Raw genomic sequence first — 21,296 nt, 5'->3', positions numbered from 1 at the left:
CTTCACAGAATTGTCACTTGTGGTCAACAGATGACCCCTTATATTTTATTTTAGTTTGTGTCCACCTTACATATGGCCCCTCGTTTGTTTTAGTTTCGTGAGATGTATTTTGTGTCCACCCTAGGCAAGATAGGCGTAGTCGTACTCAGTCAATGCTCACGTAAAGCAGTAACTTCGTATATGTCAGAAACCACCAATTCAAAAAAAAAAAAAATCAGTGAACTTGTTGGGAATGAGGTAAGTGTATACCTGTGAAAAAAGGTATTGTTTGTCCGTTCTAATTGTTCAGTCATGTAAACAAATCCAAGTAATGATTATTTTCAAAACTGAATTTTACTGCATTTTCAGTATTTGATTATACTTTGACAAAATTTGCTACATTTTATGTGTATTGAAAAATGTTTTATCAAACGAATTTCTCCAGTCATGCCAACGATGAAAACAAGGGGTCATCTCATACACACGAAAATTACTTAAATAAATCATCAATATTTATATGTTTTCCTCCAGTATTTGGGTGGAACTAAGACAGTTCTTGAAAAAAAAAAGTGTAACTAGATATACATGTTTCGATTTATGGAAGGCCGTACACGCCATAATGTAATAATGGAATTCTATGGGAAAACAATTCGTGGTCTCTAACCTGAAAGGTTGTGATGCCCAAGTAAAAAAGTAACATGGATGCGTATTCTACCTCTTACTAGCATACATTCATTAAATTATACAACTCTGATAAGTTCTGATCATACGCGTATGCCCACTTCATGTTGATGTATATCTAATTTCATTTCAACTAGATGTAGTCTAGTACATAATTTCTGATGCAGCTGTACTATCCTGAAGTCTAGAAAGGTCCATAATTCCAGAAAAAAAAATCAAACATGAAATTCAAAGTTCCGATGATCTGCTCTTACAACTGCATGTTTACCAAGTTCCATTTCAGTTGAATGGATACTGTAGGAATTGAGCACACAAGTGACAGGCGCACTGACAGAGGGGCAATTCAAACACCGGGTACGTAAGAGTCAGTTCACTGGAATGCAATTCCTAACAATATGAACATGTCCCTTTCAAGTTTACCAAGTTTGTTACATTGGATGGATATTGGGAAGAGCTGAACACGCGATGTTTTTTATGTAATTGCAATATTTCAAAGTCCAGGAAAGGGCCATCACTCAAGAAAATTTGGGGCATGAAAGTCCAGAATATATGCACATATATCCTATTTAAGGTGATGTGAACACGGTTTCATTTCAGTTGAGACCACTGGAGTATGACGGACAAAATGGCGGACTGATGTACGAACAGTTTAAACAGTATGCCTCGCAAGTGTTCGACACTGGGACACCGGGACAATAAGAGGAAAAAAGCTTTTAATACAGAGTATCGATACTGACACGTTGACGACTCTGAAATATGTAATGCAGATCTTAAAACTCAACAAATGCTTCGATATCCCATTAGACATTAATACCATACACTGGTAAAATGCTCTGTTTATAAACACATGTTTATCTTATGAGGAGTATTGTCCAATTTATTTGACCTGTCAAAAAATGGACCCGGCTTTTATTATATTCTGTTCGAGCCTATATAAGATTAACATGAAAGCCGAGAACATGTTTTGACAGGTCAATTAAATAGCACAATACAAACTGGGTTGAGCGATTCCGTAGCTTCATTCAATTTTGTTATTTCTGAAAATAAGAATGGAGTCTTGTCAAGAACTTCTAAACGATAACAAAGACTTTTATATTCCAAAAACATTTATAGTATACATAACAATTAACAATATCAAAAACTAGACAACACTGCGCGGAGAAATACTAAACAACTGTATGAATATCGTCAAATTTTCTATTATTTTAGTGAGATTGTATTTGATTGATTTAACACATTTATACTGGTGTTCATTCTAAAGTCCAACATCCAAATTTATCGTTAATAAGTGTACTTCATGAAGCGTGCTTCACGAGAAAATCGTTCACTTTTGAATATTTAAACATTCCATTTTTCGATCAGTTTCTGCGCTAAATTTTCCGCGGTGGTTTGTGGTGATTGCATCTTGTACCTGTAGTTACTCGGGTACCTAACCACGCCATTGGGCGTTTTTGCAGTGACGTAAACTCCTCCCACACTGAAGTCGGTAAAGCTGAAGTCAGACTGGTCGAATTCGATCTGTAAAATGACAAAAGATAGTTTTGAATATTTGTAATGCCGAGTTTAACGGTTTAGGCATTCTGCATAAAAGTTGTACATTAGTTGTCCAAAGAGAGTGCGATTCGATACTTCGTGTAAAATCAGACAATTAAGAATGGTTTCTATATAATTTTAATGCGTAACAGTGTTATATAGGTCGATTTCGTGTCAGTCTACTTGAAAGTATTTTCTGAGAGCAATTTCTTTGAAGACAACTGACTTAGTTGTATTCCATATATTTCTCATTAACTTTGACGAATCGACTTAGTACATCTGCACTTCTGATGTACGTTTGGGAGTCGTCTTTTTAGGCATAAAGGTCTGTAGCTTAACACTGTCTTTAAAGAAACCCCTGTACAATTTCAACAGTGGGAATAAGTTAATGATTTCTTGACCTTGATTCCCATCCTTTCAAAAGTGTCGCAACCACAGTTATATGTCGCAAGGTTAACGTTAAATGTCGCAACCACCGTTAAACGTCACAAAATCGTCTGCCGCTAAATGTCGCACCTTTAACGTTAAATGTCGCAAAAATTTGCCCACCGTTATCGCAAATCCAATGCTAAATGTCGCACAGCAAAATAAGGTAAGTTAAACAGTCTTTGCAAGAAGAGATAAGATTGGGTAATGCATGCTTGCATGCATCAGTATGCAATGTGTTAATTTTGGAAGGGCTGCAATGACCTTTCACTCTAATCTGCACGTTTACTTTTCAGTGGCCCCGCACCATACATACGTTATATCTTCTATATATAAAGGTTTGAGCACTAACGTAGTACTCGCCACAGTACTAAATTTATTTCAGGTCTGAACTAAGTAATTCTATGGAGTCCTGTTTAGCTCATGAGATATTAAGCTCGTGCTCCGTATTGTCGCGCGTTGTATCGCATGTCTTGAGTCGACCTGAATTTCGTTACACAACAGCCCGGGGGCCAGAAATTGTTGATGGAGGAGGGAGGGGGGCACCAGTTAAAAACAAAAGCGTCACCGGCGACGTGCAATAGGTACAGGGTTCCTCTATCCGTATTTGTGGGAAATATTTTTAATGTACAGGTATGAAATGCTGGCCTGTGGTGCATTTTTGTCTATTTTTTGAGGTACGTACTAGAGGGGCACTCCCCTAATTTTAGGTGGTTAGGGTCTTTTCCCCTTCACAATACAGGTATGGAATGCTGGACTTTTATTGCATTTTTTGTTCAAAATTTCGGTGCATGGGAGGGGTTATGGGAGGGAAAATTTGAAAAACAGATATAAAATGGTTGCCTCTGGTGCATTTTTGGTCCTTATTTTAAGGTACTGGAGGGGTACTCCCCACATTTTAATGGGTCAAGGGTTCTTCCCCCCTGGGGAATATTGAAATATAAGTGTAAAAATGTTCGCCTCTGGGGCGTTTTGGGTCTACATTTTAAGAAAATATTATTTCCAAAATAGTCGGGTGCAACCTAGATGAGTATAAGTCACTACTAAGCCAACAAGGGTGGGGTTGGGGGTGGGGGATCGGCTCGGGCCGCGATCCGGGCCTGTTACAAAACAGGATGTTTAAAGACCTGCTCCCGTCCTACCTTTTAACCTTAAACTAGACTTTATGTAATGTAATACTATCACTGTAAATTTTCGGGCCTATAACTAATAGATGAAGAAGGTTCAAGATTTTAGGTAAATTATAATTGCATACATACTATTCTAAACCTAATGCATAGCCTACTATGATCAATACACATGAACTTGCTAATTTCATGTTTGACTAAACAATATACAGTAGCTTTTCATATTTTCAAAAATAAGTTTGTACCTTCAGTATCGCCAGGGCGGTCTTTCTGCCTTAGCTTTAGCTTTTAAGCCTGGCAGAGCTGGCCTGCCAGGTCGTGGCTTACATTGTGAAGTACCCTGTGAAGTTAAAGGCTGCGGTGCAGAGGTAGATTCATTTGCCGCTGAAGTTGAAGGTTTTTCGGCAGATACTGCTGTGAAGGCAGCAATCCTAAAACCAAGAAAAATAAAAATTTATTCGTTTGCTGAAACACAATGATGGATAATTCCAAGACACTAGTAAATAACAGACTTTGCACATATCTTAATCAGGGTAAACTTTCTCGTTCATGTAAAACACTACAATCGCGGTAAAACAAGAACAGCAGAAAATTTCCATGAGAAAACCTTCATGTGTGACAAAAATCAAAACTCATTATTTTTTTAACCTTTCAAATCTGAAAAGTGGAAGTAATTATTTTCAATATTTTAAGAGTTACAATGATTTTAGGTAAGTTATCAAAGGTATTTTGAGACGTGACTGTGGCTTTGGAATTTCCGTTTCCATGACAACGCACGTGTCATTTATTTGTCAAATATGGTAGAATTCGATTTCCATTAGATAATTGTATTACAATAAAGTTGTTTCTAGTTTCTACATGGACGTGTATCATTGAAGGTTCCATGTTCACCGCCGTTTGAATACATCTGCGGATGTCTCTGAATTGCTTTTTGTACTTTTAGCATGTGTAAATGTTGAGTTCAGCTCAACCCGGGGCTAGAGGGCGTGGACGGTAGCATGCATTTCCACTACCATCCATGAACAGGCTCAATCAAACCGAGCCTGCAACATTTTGTTTTTGTCGTGTGAGCGACCTGTGAAGTTTCCACTTTTTCTATTTTAATGGAAGAACAGTTCAATCGCTATGCCGGGGCGCAAAGAGTTATTAAAAATTTTGCACTTTTCTATTGTTCTTGTTTGATCGCTCGGGAGATTGCCAAGCCTAAACAATGGTTTTCAAACTGACGCAGAAGAATTTAGTAAAATAATCGCGATATTTTTATAACCTTATATATATACTGCTTTCATGTACGTGTCTGTTAAGAGAGAAGAAAACACATATTTATTCAGATTTGAAAAGTGACAAATTTATCATTATAGACTTCCTTGACGGACTATTTCTATTCCATATGTGACGTATTGTCGCGCGTAACACAGTGACTATTTGGTAGAGGTAACGATAGATAAAACTATAGGTGGATTGTAGTGGTCACATTTGCATACTTAGGTGGCTATAGGAACAATAGGTAACTGTACTTTTTCTTTGATGTCATTCATTCCGTAAGGCTTTTATGTGGCTATTTTTCTCTTACGTGGCTAAAAGAACAATAGGGAGAACAAAAGAGTAGCCACATAAGTATCCATATGTAGGAACATCCGTTCGTCCGTCCGTCCGTACGAGGTTAACCAAATGGGACCGTTTCGTCTAGCATCAATACCCCTTACTAGAATGACTTGATACTAATGCAGATGTAACCTGTGACCATTCCTCATCTTCAGACATCACCTGACCTCAGTTTGACCTTGACCGTGACCTTATTTTGGACTTAGGTTGCTTTATATGGGCCATCTCTTGGTTACCAAAAATGGGACCGTTTCGTATAGCATCAATACCCCTTACTAGAATGACTTGATACTAATGCAGATGTAACCTGTGACCATTCCTTATCTTCAGACATCACCTGACCTCAGTTCGACCTTGACCTTGACCTCATTTTGGACTTAGGTTGATTTATATGGGCCATATCTTGATTAACCAAATGGGACCGTTTCGTCTGGCATCAGTACCCCTTACTAGAATGACTTGATACTAATGCAAATGTAACCTGTGACCATTCCTCATCTTCAGACATCACCTGACCTCAGTTTGACCTTGACCTCATTTTGGACTCGGGTTGCTTTATATGGGCCATCTCTTGGTTAACCAAATGGGACCGTTTCGTCTAGCATCAATACCCCTTACTAGAATGTCTTGATACTAATGCAGATGTAACCTGTGACCATTCCTCATCTTCAGACATCACCTGACCTTAGTTTGACCTTAAACTTGACCTCGTTTTGGACTTTGGTTGCTTTTTATCGACAAGGATGCCACCGGGGGCATCAATCGTTTATTGAACGCAGCTTCTTGTATCTCTCTCTTTTGTGCGTAATGTAACAAGAGCACCGCCTTGCGGGTGCTGACGCTGTTCTGATTTTTTTTGTGTAATACAAATATTGTCCTACCCATGATTTTCTAAGTCTAAAAAGGGCCATCAGTCTTGCAAAAAGCAGGATAGAGTTGTTTCTTGATGTACAGTGTCCACTTATGATGGTGAAAAACTGTTGCAAGTTTTAAAGCAATAGCTTTGATAGTTTATGAGAAAAGTTGACTTAAACGTAATACTCAACCAAGAAAATGATATTCTAAGTCCAAAAGGGGCAATAATTATTGCAAAAAGCAGGATGGAGTTATGTTGCTTGCTGTACAGGGTCAGCTTATGATGGTGAACAAGTGTTGCAAGTTTTAAAGCACACTGAAGGTTATGGAATAATTGCCTTTAAGTCAATTAAATGGTGCCCGAATTGTGGTCTGTCCGAATTTGCCATACTTTTCGTCAAAACTGCCTGGCATACAATGACTTATTGCTGAAAGCTAAAAACTGGTTTTGTTTTGGCTGTAGTTAATACTCTATTTTCAAGCCAAAACACTTAAGGAGAACTCATAATATTATAAGGTACCTTTTCTGCTCTTCAAGGGATCGAATGATGTCCAGAATAATGACAGACAGCCGGTCAACATCGTTGAATCTTGTAGAAACACGTCGTATATTGGTTTGTAATGCTGACAGAATGTTTACGTGTGCCTCTAATGTCTCAATACTATCTGGATTAGTTGAAACAACTCTTACCGAAGACTCAATTATATTTATTGCTTCCGACAGAAAATCATTCAACGTAGCCGCCATTTTTGCCATGCACAGGTGCGCGCAACGAGGAGAATATAATCTATTATATTTTTATTATTTAATGTGAAGAAAGCATTTCAAGTTAGTTTGGCCTTTTGACTATAATTAAAATAAATATGAAAGTACTTTACTTGCATCAAACTACTAAAAAGGAATAATTCAATCATAAATTTTATAAATAGCTTCCTTTGTAACATGCATTTTGATTGGCTGATTCATTTAAAAATGTAACTCGAGCGAGCGATACGCGGTAAGCGTATAAATTTATACGCTAAGCGTGTATATTGACCCGGTTAACGCGTAAAAATACACGGTAAGCGTGTACTTTTATAGATCGACCGTAAAAATACACGGTGAGCGTGTAAATTTACACGCTTAGCGTGTAAATTTACACGCTCACCGTGTATTATAGTACCGCTCGAGCGATTTCAGACTTTTGACCCAAACGGTACGTCATATAAATCGGATGAAGTAGGCGCTCTATGTACAGAGACAGATTATGTGTCTTGAAATGAGGAAGGCAGAAATACAATATTAAGTGAATCATTTTAATTCAAACGAAAATGAAATATATATAGAATAAAGAAGCTATTTAACATTGAACTATACAATACGAGATATATTTATACTCAAACCTAGCGGCTCGTCCAACATGGTTTTCTCAGCTATATCTCCATATTTCCTTCTACATGCACACATACTACCGAAATAATGTTTATATCTGGTTTTATGAAATTTTAAAGCGGCATCATTTAAGTCATATGTCGATATTTCTGGCCGAAATGATGAATAAGAATTACATTTACTTTAGGCATGGCGTGCGCCTTGGTAGAACCATCAATCTTTTAAATGCCGCTCGGATCGCTTCCTGACATTACGTCACAAGCATAAAATACTTCAATTTGAAAGAAGCTTTGTTATTTGCAAAATTCTGTGTGTAAGAAAACTATTACTGGTTGATTATTGAGTTGTTATCATGTAGGTACCTTTGTGAAGACATTCATAATCGAACTTGAAACCGAAAGAAGGTTCTAACATTTTAAACATCTCCCCCTCTCTCTATCAGTATATAAGAGCGAATCTAACGTTAACCATTTAAATTTAACGTTAACGTCAGGTTTAGGTTTAAAACAAATACAGGTTGCATGTTGAATTAATTCAAAGTTACCTTTCTTAACGGTGTCCCTTACTTCTTCTCTAACATCCTGTGGCAAAATGTGTGTATCTAAAATATCGAATATGACAAACAATAACCGCCAACGAAGGGCATATATTTGAAATTTATCTTAACACTTTATATAGATTTTCAGAAAAATGGCAAAATAATTTTATCATAAGCGTACAATCATTTTTATAGGAATGCAATACAATAAGAGGAATTCAAATTATTGTTTCATTATATAATCTTAAATGCGATATAGTCCTCTTAAAAGAGTTATTTTTCTAATGAAAATAATATTATTTTATTGATTTTTCATCTATAGCATACATACTATAGTTTGTGTTGAGGTTTCTTTCTAAAGCGCTGTTAAATGCTTTTTGATTTTTGCGTTTTTCGTAAGAAGTCTAAACAAAAAGTTTATTTTGTTGAAATCAATTGTGGAAATTAAAATGTAATGGTAGATTTCTCGGATGCAAGGAAAATAGCAAAAGCTTTCAGTATAAGTACAGTCGTATTTATTTCACAAATCATTTCCAAGAGCATTTGAATTATATCAATAACGTGGTTAAATATGGACAACACAATATTGTGTTTACTAGGCCCTTAAAAGCATAACGGAAATGACGTCAACGTGTTCTTACAACGTTACCACAAAGAGTTGTGGTTCATGATCCCACTTTTATCTCTGTCCTTTCCATTTTTACATTCTACCATTTGATTAACAAGAGCTGTCCGTAAGACAGCACGCTCCACTATTCGGCGATTTGACAGTAAAATGAACATATGTCTCAATAAGAGATCTCTACTTTAAAAGGAAAATACGCAAAGGGGCATAATTATGTCAAAACATCAATTAGAGTTATTGGGATTGTTACCACAAATGCAGATGATGATGGTTAAGATATGTTGAGTTTCAAATCATTATAGTACCAAAGTTATGTCCAGAAAACGAAGTTTGTCAAAAAATGCAAGAATGCAAGGGGCATAATTTGGTCAAAAATACAAATCAGAGTTATAGGGAATGTTACCACACATGCAGATGATGATGATAAAGAAACATTTTTAGTTTCACGTCTTTATCTTATATTGTACTAAAGTTATATCAAGAAAGCGAAGATTTCCAAAAAACCTTAAATATGAAAGGGGCATAATTCTGTCCAAAATACAACTAAGAGTTATGGGGATTGTAACCACACATGGAGATGATAATTATAAATAAACATTTTTAATTTCAAGTTATTATCTTTTAAAGTACGAAAGATATATCTATAAACGAAGCTTTCAAAAAAAAAACATGAAAATAATTCCAAGTATAACACGTTGGTGACCTTGACCTTGGGTATAATGGGACCAGCCCCTGCAATATTTTGTTCGTATGCTGGACAATGTTTATGTGAACTTACAGTAAGACATAAGCAATAGTAACAAAGATATGACAGAAAAACAAAGGTTGCCGAAAAACTTTAACCTTAAAAATAACCCAAGTATACTAGTAACACATTGGTGACCTTGACCTTGGGCATAATGGGTCCAGCCCTTGCACATACTTTGTTTGTATGCTGGCAATGTTTATTTGAAGTGACAGTAAGATATAAGTAATAGTAACAAAGATATGACATAAAAACCAAGGTTGATGAAAAAAACTTTAGCCAAGAAAGGTCAAGTCGAGGTCGACGCCGATGCTGACGCCACGGCGAGTAGAATAGCGCCCCCCCCCACCCCCACACACACTCTCCGAATAGTTGAGCTAAAAAGATAATTAAAGATTCAGTTGCGTTTAACTGTTGCTAATTGTAACTACTTACTGAAATGAACCTCTTTTCCATTAACCATACCGTAACACACCAAAACATCTCTACCTTCTTTGTACTGTGCGGCCTGAAAAGTAGATCAAAGCTGTATGAGTACCATTTTTTTTAAATTTTAGCTGGAGAGTTTGATTTTTTTTAATAGTATAGCTTTTTTCATTACATTTCTTTTGTGCCAGAAGTTTTGCTTGTAAACTAATTCTTAACTAGAACTACTATAAGCCAAACGTTTTCAAACTTCACATAATTATGTTTTTATCATGACCTGAACTCCCAGGACAAGTAAAATAACTCTAGCGTTTATTTTGTCAAACTAATGTCCCCTTTAAAGTTAGAATTTCAGGTTATAGTTTTGCATGTAAGCAAGTTTCTCAGAGACTTTAAACTTGAAAGATGTCTTGGTATCATTAGATGACCTCCAGGGACAAGTTACATAACTCTACCCTTAATTTTGTAAAAAACATTCCCATTTTAGCATAGGCATTTGCATGTAACGTGTTTCTCTTGAATAACTTCGAATATTTTTAGATTCTACATACGTCCTTGGCACTATAGGACGATGAAGTGGCAAGTCCAATAACTCTGGCCTACATTTTAGCGAAATTATGCCCCTCTTTTTTTACTGAAATATCTGTTAAAGCTTTTTGTGTGTAAACTAGTATTACATGAAAGGGCTTAAAATAGTCGAGCATGTAGTCAGCTCTCGTTTGTCTTACTTCCTAACTGATGTCATATATAAATCGGGTTCGTTCCGTTAGCAAGTTTTTGATCAGTGATCTTCTTCATATCTTCGTCAGTAGAGCAAGCCAGCGAATACTTCCAGTCGAGTGACAGTAATTCTTAAACTGTGTGTAGACCTTGCCCGCTTAGCTCAGTAGGGAGAGCGTTGGTCTACGGAGCGCGGGGTCGCGAGTTCTATCCCCGGGCGGGTCTCCGTGACGATTTGATAAAAGACATTGCGTCTAAACTAATTCGTCCTCCACCTCTGATACATCATGTGGAGAAATTGGCAGTTACTTGCGGAGAACAGGTTTGTACTGGTACAGAATCAAAGAAAACTAGTTAGGTTAACTGCCCGCCGTTACATGACTGAAATACTGTTGAAAAACGGCGTTAAACCCAAAACAAACAAACAAACAAACAATAAACTGTGTAGAAAGTTTAAGCCTCTTCACCACGAAGCACGTTCTATGATAGTGTGCATGTAGAAAATAATGTTAGGCAATTTCTATGTGTTTACATATTCGCCGTTGTTCTGATTTATAATTGAAAAACCGATGCCTTTGTTGAATCTATACCGACCACGTTGGTCCTTTTTTTTTTTTTTTTTTTTTTTTTTTTTTTTTTGCAAATTTGTATTCGTACTTTTATGATCGGAAGTAATGATCGTAAGTAATGATCGGAAGTGTTCGTTAAGACACAGTTAGTTAAAATTTTTACCCACGCTTTGTGTTTTGTACCTTTTGGCATACAAACACTGAATAGGACAAGGCAGTCTGAAAGACAGCTAAATCCCCCGCCACTGCTATGGATAGTGAAAGGGTAAACCTTTGATTTTAGCTGTGACCTTGACCTTGAACTGACATGGCTGACTCATGAATTCTGCACAACGTCTTGATGAGTGATCATTTGACCAAAGTTTCATGAAAATCCTTCAAGGGGTTTAGGAGATACAGAGCTGAAACCTTTTACCTTCAGTTGTGACCTTGACCTTGAGTTGACATGGCTGACTCATGAGTTCATGATGAGGTGATCATTTGACCCAAGTTTGATGAAAATCCTTCAAGGGGTTAAGGAGATACAGAGTGGACACCAAATGGAAGGCTCAAACCTTCGACCCTTAGTTGTGACCTTGACCTTGAGCTGGCATGGTTGACTCATAAGTTCTGCACATCGCCTTGATGAGGTGATCGTTTGACCCAAGTTTGATGAAAATCCTTCAAGGGGTTTAGGAGATATAGAGCGGACACAAAATGGAAGGCTCAAACCTTTGACCCTAAGTTGTGACCTTGACCTTGAGCCGGCATGACTGACTCATGGGTTCTGCACATCGTCTTGATGAGGTGATCATTTGACCCAAGTTTTATAAAACTCCTTCAAGGGATTTAGGAGATATAGAGCGGACACAAAATGGCAGGCTCAAACCTTTGACATTGCGTTGGTACCTTGACCTTGAACCGACAAGGCTGAAGGGTTCTGCACATCATCTTGATGAGGTGATCATTTGACCCAAGTTTCATGAAAATCCTTCAAGGGGTTTAGGAGATATGGACCGGACACGATTTTGTTACGGACGGAAGGACGGAGACGGACGCAGACCATTCCTATAATCCCTCCGCCACGGCGGGGGATTAAAAATGGCGCGAAAAAATGGTAGTCGCAAACTGGCGGATACAAACGGTAGGCTACTCAGTTTTTTTTTTTGCTCTATAGATCTGCAGAGCTATTTTCCTTATTTTCTTTGCATTTCCTTTGCTAAAATCACACGACAGACCTATGCTTGACATGCACAGGTAGCATTTTCATATTGACAGAATTTTTCATGGAAACTTAGATCATACACCACCGCTACAATTTGGCGTCTCTTTTTTTTAGCTGATTATTAAGTTTGCTTTCATCAATTTAAACATGACCCCGACTTTTCTTTTGATTTTTGTGTGCTGCGGCCATTGAAAATATGTCAATATCAAAATGGAGAACATCTATTTAGTGTGTTGTAACCTATAACGTGACATTGGAAAAAACTGAAATCTGGCCAGATGATAGTGGAAATGGGCTATTTTGATTAGAATTTGATAGAAAATTACAAATTTACTGCAACTGTGTTGTAAATGAGAATAAAACCAAAAATATCGCATTTTTACCGTTTTGGGGTGTTTTTATTTTTCAAAAACTGCATATTTATAGCCTAACGATTGCAAGTTTCTGGCAATTAGAGGTAAAAACGAACATATTTAACAGTTTAAATGTGTACTTTGTATGCAGATCAGAGTAAAAAATGACAAAACAGGGCATAATAGGGCTACAGTTATGGTAACTGCTTGAAAGTTATGTTGCGACCGCTCTCTTTGGCAAAATCTGAGGCGTTGTCTTAAGTTACAGAAAATGTCATAAAGCCTTAAAATCTGCTTGTCATGTAGGTAGCATTTTCATCATGAAATAACAACTTGACAGAATTGTTCGGGGAAACTTAGATCATACACCACCACTACAATTTGGGGGTCTCATGTTTTAGCTGATTTTGTAGTTTGTGTGTTTGACTGAAAATAATTTTCTTGCATCAAACATACCCCCACATTTCTTTTTATTTTTATTTTTCAAGAAAATGTAAGTTACAGATATTTAAAATGGGTCCTGATGTGTGCTGCGGCTATTGGAAATATGTCAATTTTATAAAGAATAAAGAAGAACATCTATTAGTGTATTATAACCTCTTTGGTTTTATAGTATCATTCAAGTATTTTCAGGAGGCATGTGTCATTCAATCTTGAGATCATTTTTGTTTGTATTTATATTTGATATTGCGTGTGTTAAGGAAGTGCAAGCATTTGGCAAGCATCTACTAATTTAGTTTATTTGAATTATATATTATTCTTGCAACTGCTTCAAAGACACTGCATACAAATAAAAAAGGAAGTCACAAGCAGAAGCAGATGAGAAAAATATCGACCAAATTTGGTTGAATGCGTCCCTCTGTAATTTGTTTGCTTGTTTGAGGTTTAATACCGTTTTTTTCAACAACATTGCAGTTATGAAACGGCGGGTAGTTAACCAAACCTATGTTCCTGGACTGTATCAGTACAAATCTGTTCTCCGCAAGAAACTGCCAACTTCTCCGCTTGAATCATGTGTGGAGGACAAATGATATCAGACACAATGTCTTTTATCAAATCGTCACGGAGAACATACGCCCCGCCCGGGGAACGAACTCACGTTACCGTGGTCCGTAGATCTGCGCTCTCCGTATTGAGCTAAGCGGGCGGGCTTTCCCTCTATAAGGATCTTTAATAAAAGTCAAAATAAACTGTAAGACTATATATTTGCATTACGTTAACATTATTCTGACATAAACACAAACTACAACAGACTCGGTTTAATTGAATCTGTCCTTCAAAGGTAAATTCTCACGCCACCCCGCACTCTTATTCGCACCCTCCTTGAACCTGCCTAAGCGGAACTGTTTTATAAAATAACATTAAAGACTCATAATGCCTTTGTTTATTATGCGGCTACCACATGTTTTATAATGATCATTTGATATATTAATTTCTTGTTAAATCCTATTTTTGATTATTACTTTTCCGTTATTTCTGGTCACATGTTTGAATAATAATAAACATTTTAGAAAATTTTATTGTATTCGTTATTTATAATTACCTCCCTATATAGCACTAACAGCGTTACTTCATACGCATTATTGAAAGTAGTGTTTTCCTAACTATATAAATATACATTACCTATTTGGATAGCTGTTTCATCTGTTTATAACACAAAATTTAAAGCATTAGGGAATTTTTAATGGACATCATTATCATTATCCTAGAAACCTGAAACTGATCATCCTGAGTAGTTCAATTGCGAAAATTCTGATGGAGTGAGATGGAGGAGAGGATTCGATATAATATATTAAAAATAATATCATATTTAAAAGACAAACAGGAATTGCAACGTTTGGTCCAAAGTGGACATACAGAATGGCGGAATGCGTTTTCATTAATATGACATGCACATTAATTCGGTGTTAATCAATGTACATGTATCCTAATACGCCCGTGCCCTACATACGTTTTATACTGTTAATTATACGTATTGGGGTCAATCAACGGGAAACAATATAGACTGGTTCTATGGATATTCATTCAGTACTCATATATACACCAAAAGTCAGTACTGTTGGTCAAGAAAAGTGCAAGAAAAAAAACAACAACACAAAAATTGAAAAGGCCAATCTACATCGGTACTGAAGCAAAGCAGTTTGTAGATCTCCATCAAATATATGGACGCGTCAGAGCTCAATATTTGGATTAATTGCGGAAAAAAGTTTCGAAGAAACAAACAGACATAATTTCAGGCAGACGAGTGTGCGTACCAGTAACATGATATATCAGTAAAAGTGAACAAGTACTTCGAAGTGGTCATTTTCTAACGACATTCTCGGTTTCAATTTACGAACGCGAACGTCATCGATAAAGGTACGAAGGTGGTTATTAGCCGGATATGCTTCCGTTCTCCACTTAAATGTAATCCATACCATTGTATATTGTCATTTTTCACGCCCAGGAAAGGCCACTCTCATGCCAGATATAAGCTTCACTGGTGCTTGATTGTAAAGAGGAACGCCTGTTCACAATTTAAGCTACTAGTAAGTTATTGCTCACAAATGTTTGTCGAAGCTGTTTAGTAAAATGAAAGTACGGTAGCTAGGTATTGCATTATGTCTACATGTACCTACGCAATATCAGCGTTTTCATGTGTCTTAGTCAAGATGACATCAAGACAGATCTTGAAGAAACTCGCTAGTAGTGAAAGGCTGGAAAAGCTGATTAAAACATGTTATTCGCTGTTATTTTACAAAGAAAACAGTAGCTTAGACATTTACTAGTAACCCTTGGTATCATTCGCATATTTTGGCCAGTACTGGGATTTTGCTGGGAAATAAACTGAATCCGATTTTCCTAACCCTTACCCTGCTAAATTTCTGTCATGAACTTGTCCATCGTCCAATTTAGACAGTGTCATTAACTGTTAAAAGGGGTGTTTACCAAAAAGATACTGACTGAATAGCGAACAGTGCAGATTATGATCATAATCTACACTAGTACTAGTCGCAAAGGCAAAATCAATCGTGTACAGCACGGTAAGGGTTAAGGGGACGCATACTTTGAAATTAGAAAAAAGTGGGTGGGGTATTATAAAATTTACCTGCAAAAAAGTACAAGGTTTTGGTAAATGAAATTAATACTGTTTCAACTGCTATAAGTACACAAAGGATTGCTCACTAAAATAAAAACGAGAAAAACTGAAACAAGAAAGTTATTGTTGAATTACATAAGACTTCTTGTGTACATTCAAAGTCAACAATTAAGACTTTTTGGTGCGAAAATAATAGTGCTTCACTTTGTCCAAACATTTATCAATGTTCTACAGATTCTAATTTAAAGAAAGAATGTGAAATAAGTTCACTGTCTTGCTTTTCATTTCGCATATGTTAGCTAAAACACATTATTTAGTTTGTTTACAAAGTAGTGCATAAGAAAAGATATGGTGGTCAAGGAATGCCACATTCCAAAACTAAAAGAGTATATTCCCCTTAATACATTAAACATTTATCGTTACAGAAGTCTAGTGGCTTACAATAAAGGCCTAGATATGTTGCCATTATTAATTTTTTACTTGGTATTCATGAACTACAATGCACTTAAATATCAAAACACATTCAACAAACTTTTGAAAATGTATTGTCTTAAAAATCCCTAAAATAAGGTATGAAATTTGGTTGAGAGGTCCAATCAATGTGTATATGTGCAAAAGCAACATTTTAATCTTGTTCACAAAAGTTACTAATACACAGCAGGAATGTCAATGATCAAAACTGGAGAATATACAGTTATCCTCACTTTAATGTCATTTATAATTTGTCCTTGAATTCTCCACCATACTTTTCATAACTCTGTTTGCACGAGTTGCACGAGAATGCTGTCATTCACGTAAAAAAACGGGGCCAAATAAGTTGTAAATTGCAATATCATCTAAACGTAATTAATGGATTATGCAGTTCAAGATAAACTTTATCTCATAACGTAACGAACATGTATAATGTTGTAACAACAACTTTACTTACACTGATTTAAGTAGCAGTCGGTTTATAAGTGACTTTATTGATTCATTTTGTGTTTTGTTATTGTTGTCAAAAAGTATAACGGAAGTGCCTCACATCTGAAGCGGAAACCAGTTTGATGCGCAAAGTAGTCCACTGTAAGTAATATTTTTTGACAAATGTCCACAGAAATTAATAATTTTCTAATATTAAAGACGAATATCTGAATATGATTCATTATTTAATAAGAAATTACAATCATCGACATGTTATTTTTAAAAATCGTACACGTGCTGACACCTAAGTTGTCTCCTGTTGTTTATTAGAGTTACCTTTCGTCCGGCGCAGTAATACATTTGCAGTGAATCGCCGAGAAGTCGTGGGAAAATTAAAAACCATGTAAACAAACTAAAATTAACCACCTTTTCAAGATGAATTTCAAGTGATCGACATTATGCATTTAACCGCCTGACCTGTGTAGCATCTTAGATATCTGTTCTAAGGTATTCATTGTGTAGAATGTCATGTTATGCCCTTGCAATGCTAATCCCACTCTGATTTTTTTGTTTACATTTTTTATCAATGAGAAATATGGCGTCCATCCCGAGATGAACAGACGTGGCGTTAAATTTTTATATGTTTAAGCAAACCTGGTGTGTTAGAAAGAAAATCTCATCCCTTCAACATTATTTGGAACACTGTTATTGTAAAAAACCTGTATTTTCCTTATACTAAAGCTTAATATTTTGTGTTGAATGTACTTTCACAAAGACCTCTGTTTTCCTATTATCTTCATAGTACCACATCCTTATCCACAAATTACTGAATATTACAGGTGTCCATCAGTATTATATCAGTTAAGGAATATGTTTTTTTTTGTTTTCCCACCATCGATTTCTTGAATATGCACCCCTTCCGCATTGCTGTATGAACTGTGAATGTAGCAATATGCGTCCCCTTAAGGGGATACATCACACATTGGTTTCGCGTCAGGGACATCAATTTATATAAACTAAAACATGACATAATTTGATGATTTTTCGAGTACTTATATCTGTATCTTGCAAAAGAATAATAGAAAAATGAAAAATAAGGTTGTTTGATACTTGAGTTGGCTTAGTTATTACACGCTATTTGTATGAATGGGCGAGCTACCGGGGGTACCTTAAAATGGCATAATTCCAACAATAGAAATGTTCAAATTAATAGTTGGTAAAAATGTTGACAATTGAGTTACGTGCAATAACTGATTGTGACAGAATGACGTTGAAAACTTTGATATTTTATAAAGTTACTATGGTAGTAATTCGCCGGATATGCCTGCGTGTTCCACTTTATTCTAGTACATGTATATAAAGTCATGTTTTCAACCCAGTAAAGGCCGATTTCAAGCTAAGATATAAGCTTAATTTTCTTAAGCCTGATTGTAGAGTAATGTCTTCGGGTGATTTTAAGCTATTGATGCACTCTTGTGTCGAAACTGTTCAGTAAAATTAAAGTGAAAGCATGTATTTCATGATGTCTACCTAAGCAATATTAGCATTTTCATTACGTGCCCCCTGTCACATCACCATGTTTTTATTACATTATTCAATTTATTGGTCTTGACTGCCTAAAGTCGGTTCTGTAAGACATCATGGGTAGTCTCACAAGAAATGAAAAGCTGGACATGCTGATAAAAAACATGTTTTACGTAGGAAATAGCAGATGAGGCATTTAATACCTAAATTAATGAAAGTCGTTAGATTAAGGAATGCGTCTTGTCAGAGCGGATCATTTTATGGCTCACCGATTTATTAAATTTTATGTATGCCGTATTTTGCACGAAGATCTTGATTATTTGCAAAAAGGCAAACTCGCTTTTTACTGGTGAAAACTACGGCAATGTATATGTAAGTTGTTCGCGTGTTCACGGACAGGTGAGTTGTTTTATATTCTTTAGCAGTTTACTAAAATGTGCTGTTTTTGGTGAAAGTCGTCTTTGCCAGTTATAACAAGAGCTGTCAAAGAAGACAACGAGTTCGACAATTTCGATATTTCGCAGTAAAATAAGGAACATATGGGGACATTAGAGTTATCACTAATCATCTATGTGTATAATAACGCGAATGAGGATGTGGAAATTGAAATCAAGTTTATAAAATGATTGTCAAACAAAAGCATATTGCTTCAGCTTATGTGGACGTATGAAAAATTTGGTCACGTTGGTGTACACCATAAGTTAAAAAAATTACTATCACGCCGAGATACGTTAGCATAAGTTTTCGTGTGCCGATGGCGGTCAAACATTTTGTACATGCACCATATTTTGAGCGTTTGCCTACGTGTTGTTTCCAAGGCATAAATTAAAGGTACGGGAGAGGTAAGTTATGCACAAGTAAGAGGGACGGGAGACAAACATTATGCACAAGCTAGAGGTAGTTTGACATACGTCTGAATAGGTCGACAACCACCGTGGTTATTGCGTAACGTACGCGTAACTTCGTTCCAACCTATGAGCAACAAAATTCTAACTTATCTGTAACTTATATCGACGTTTCCACAACGTATATTGACGTATTCAGCGTATGCCTCATGACCGTAAAACGTAAAGATAAAAGATGACAAAATGGTAATAATAAAGTCAATAATTTGTATGTGAACACATGCATGTAAAAGGATGTGCATTTCACTACCTGTATTATGCCTCTATTCGATATTTTTCTCTAGTCAAAATGAAATGTTCCTAATTTTACTGCAGTCAGTCTAAAAATATATATAAAAGTCTTAAAGGAAATTATTTTGAAATTACTGAATTATACACAAAAATCAAAACACCATCAATTTATCTAATTTGCTTTATTTGCTCACACATAATTTACATGTATATAAAATATGATATGTACTGGTTTACCCTGCTAGCTGTGGTCAGTAATGCATGTACAAACAAGATTTTAAATTAAATTTACATGGTGTTGTCTTCTTGTGTCTAATGCAATAACAAGGAACAATTTCGACAAAAAATCCATAAGACTTTGTAGTATACATATTGTAATTGAAAAAGACCTAAATTTTGTCATTGTAACATGTGTTATGATGAAATTTAACTGAGCGTAAGATTTCTATATTTTGGGGTAAACTTCCGGTCTAAACGAGACTTAAATATTTTACAAGCGGCGTATCTTCTATAAATCATCATATGCTTCTATGTTGATGATAATTTGACCAACTGTTAAGGTTTTAGTGCAATTTTCAAGAAAAAAAATATGAACTGATATTGAGTTGTGACTGTGGCAGTGCCTTAAAACGTGTTTAAAAGTAACTGAATGTGTCTAAAACAGTTTATACAGTAAGCATATTTAGTGTTTTCGGGTGCAGCTACATAAATGGGGTACAGATGAGCAACTCATCACAGAGATAGAGGACCCTGAGAGGCTGTGACGAGAGCACCAAATAGCAGTTCTCAAACATCAAAGGGGCCTCCGTGGCCGAGTGGTTAGAGTCGTTGACTTCAAACCATTTGCCCCTCATCGATGTGGGTTCGAAACCTCATTTGGGGCGTAGAATTCTTCAAGTGAGGAGGCCATCCAGCTGGCTTACGGAAGGTCGGTGGTTCTTCTCTGGTGCCCGCTCGTGATGAAATTATGCACGGAGGGGCACCTGGGGTCTTCCTCCACCATTAAAGCAGGAAAGTCGCCATATGACCTAAAATTGTGTCGCTGCGACGTTAAACCCAACAAAATAAAAAAAATAAATAAATAAAACATCAAAATCAGTTGACTGACAGGGCACTTTACCAATTACGAGTCAATAGGACCAAACTGAGGAGGAGCCTTCCAGTAGCTTTCTTGATCATATATTTGTTTGATTTCTTTGGAGGCATGTTGATCGATCCGCGTCCATTGCAATATTGAGTGGGAGTTGTAGGGAGCCGCCCTTTTTATATCCGACACATAACAATGCATGTATAAGTTTAAATACATAAGAAGAGCTGTCTGTAAGGCAGCACGCTCCATTATTTGTCGAATCTAGGAGCTTAAAAGGATGGTTGCTAATTGGAAACTACACGATGTTTTTGTTTTTAAATTAAAGGTACTAAGTACTAGTAATTAGATGGGGTCAAAACTTTATTTCTGTGCTTCACAAATTTCACTAAAAATTTATGGCAAATCTTCAAAAATTCATGCGAGGGGAGGTTTCAAAGGGCTTTACAAGAACCTTAATCAGGTCTAGGAAAGTGGTATATTTACAGATTATCGAATTTTCGATCTGTAAATTTACAGATTGTGTGTATGAAAATTGATGAAATTACATTTATTCCCAAAAAACCGCAGCTTTAAATTAATTGGTTTATTTACAGTATACACAAATACGGTTAACTTACTATTTTCTGAAATATAGGATTATTTTGTTATTTTGACAGCTCTACTTTAACTTTCGTTTTGCAATTTTTGCAACTTTTTGAAATGTAGATGTTTTGTAGCAATTTTACACTGGGAGTACCGGGAAAATATGTTAGGCACACAATAAGTATAGACTATGTCAAAATATTTTTGAAGAAGAAGTTTGATTTTTT

The 21,296-nt window shown here is 36.1% G+C and overlaps 1 protein-coding gene across 1 annotated transcript in view; it reads right to left on the bottom strand.

The window, feature by feature from the left end:
- Positions 1–1,834: 1,834 nt before the first annotated feature.
- Positions 1,835–21,296, bottom strand: part of LOC123538793 (uncharacterized) — a 229,838-nt gene continuing 210,376 nt past the window's right edge. Inside the window, exon 5 of the mRNA XM_053530405.1 lies at positions 1,835–2,178. Within this exon, the coding sequence (XP_053386380.1) occupies positions 1,999–2,178 (180 nt within the window). The 3' untranslated portion in view covers positions 1,835–1,998. The remainder of the gene's footprint in view (positions 2,179–21,296) is intronic.

This window comes from Mercenaria mercenaria, chromosome 18 (assembly GCF_021730395.1).
Source record: "Mercenaria mercenaria strain notata chromosome 18, MADL_Memer_1, whole genome shotgun sequence".
Lineage (NCBI taxonomy): Eukaryota > Metazoa > Mollusca > Bivalvia > Venerida > Veneridae > Mercenaria > Mercenaria mercenaria.
The sequence above is the reverse complement of the archived record's forward strand: the minus strand, read 5'-3'. Positions and strand labels throughout refer to the sequence as shown.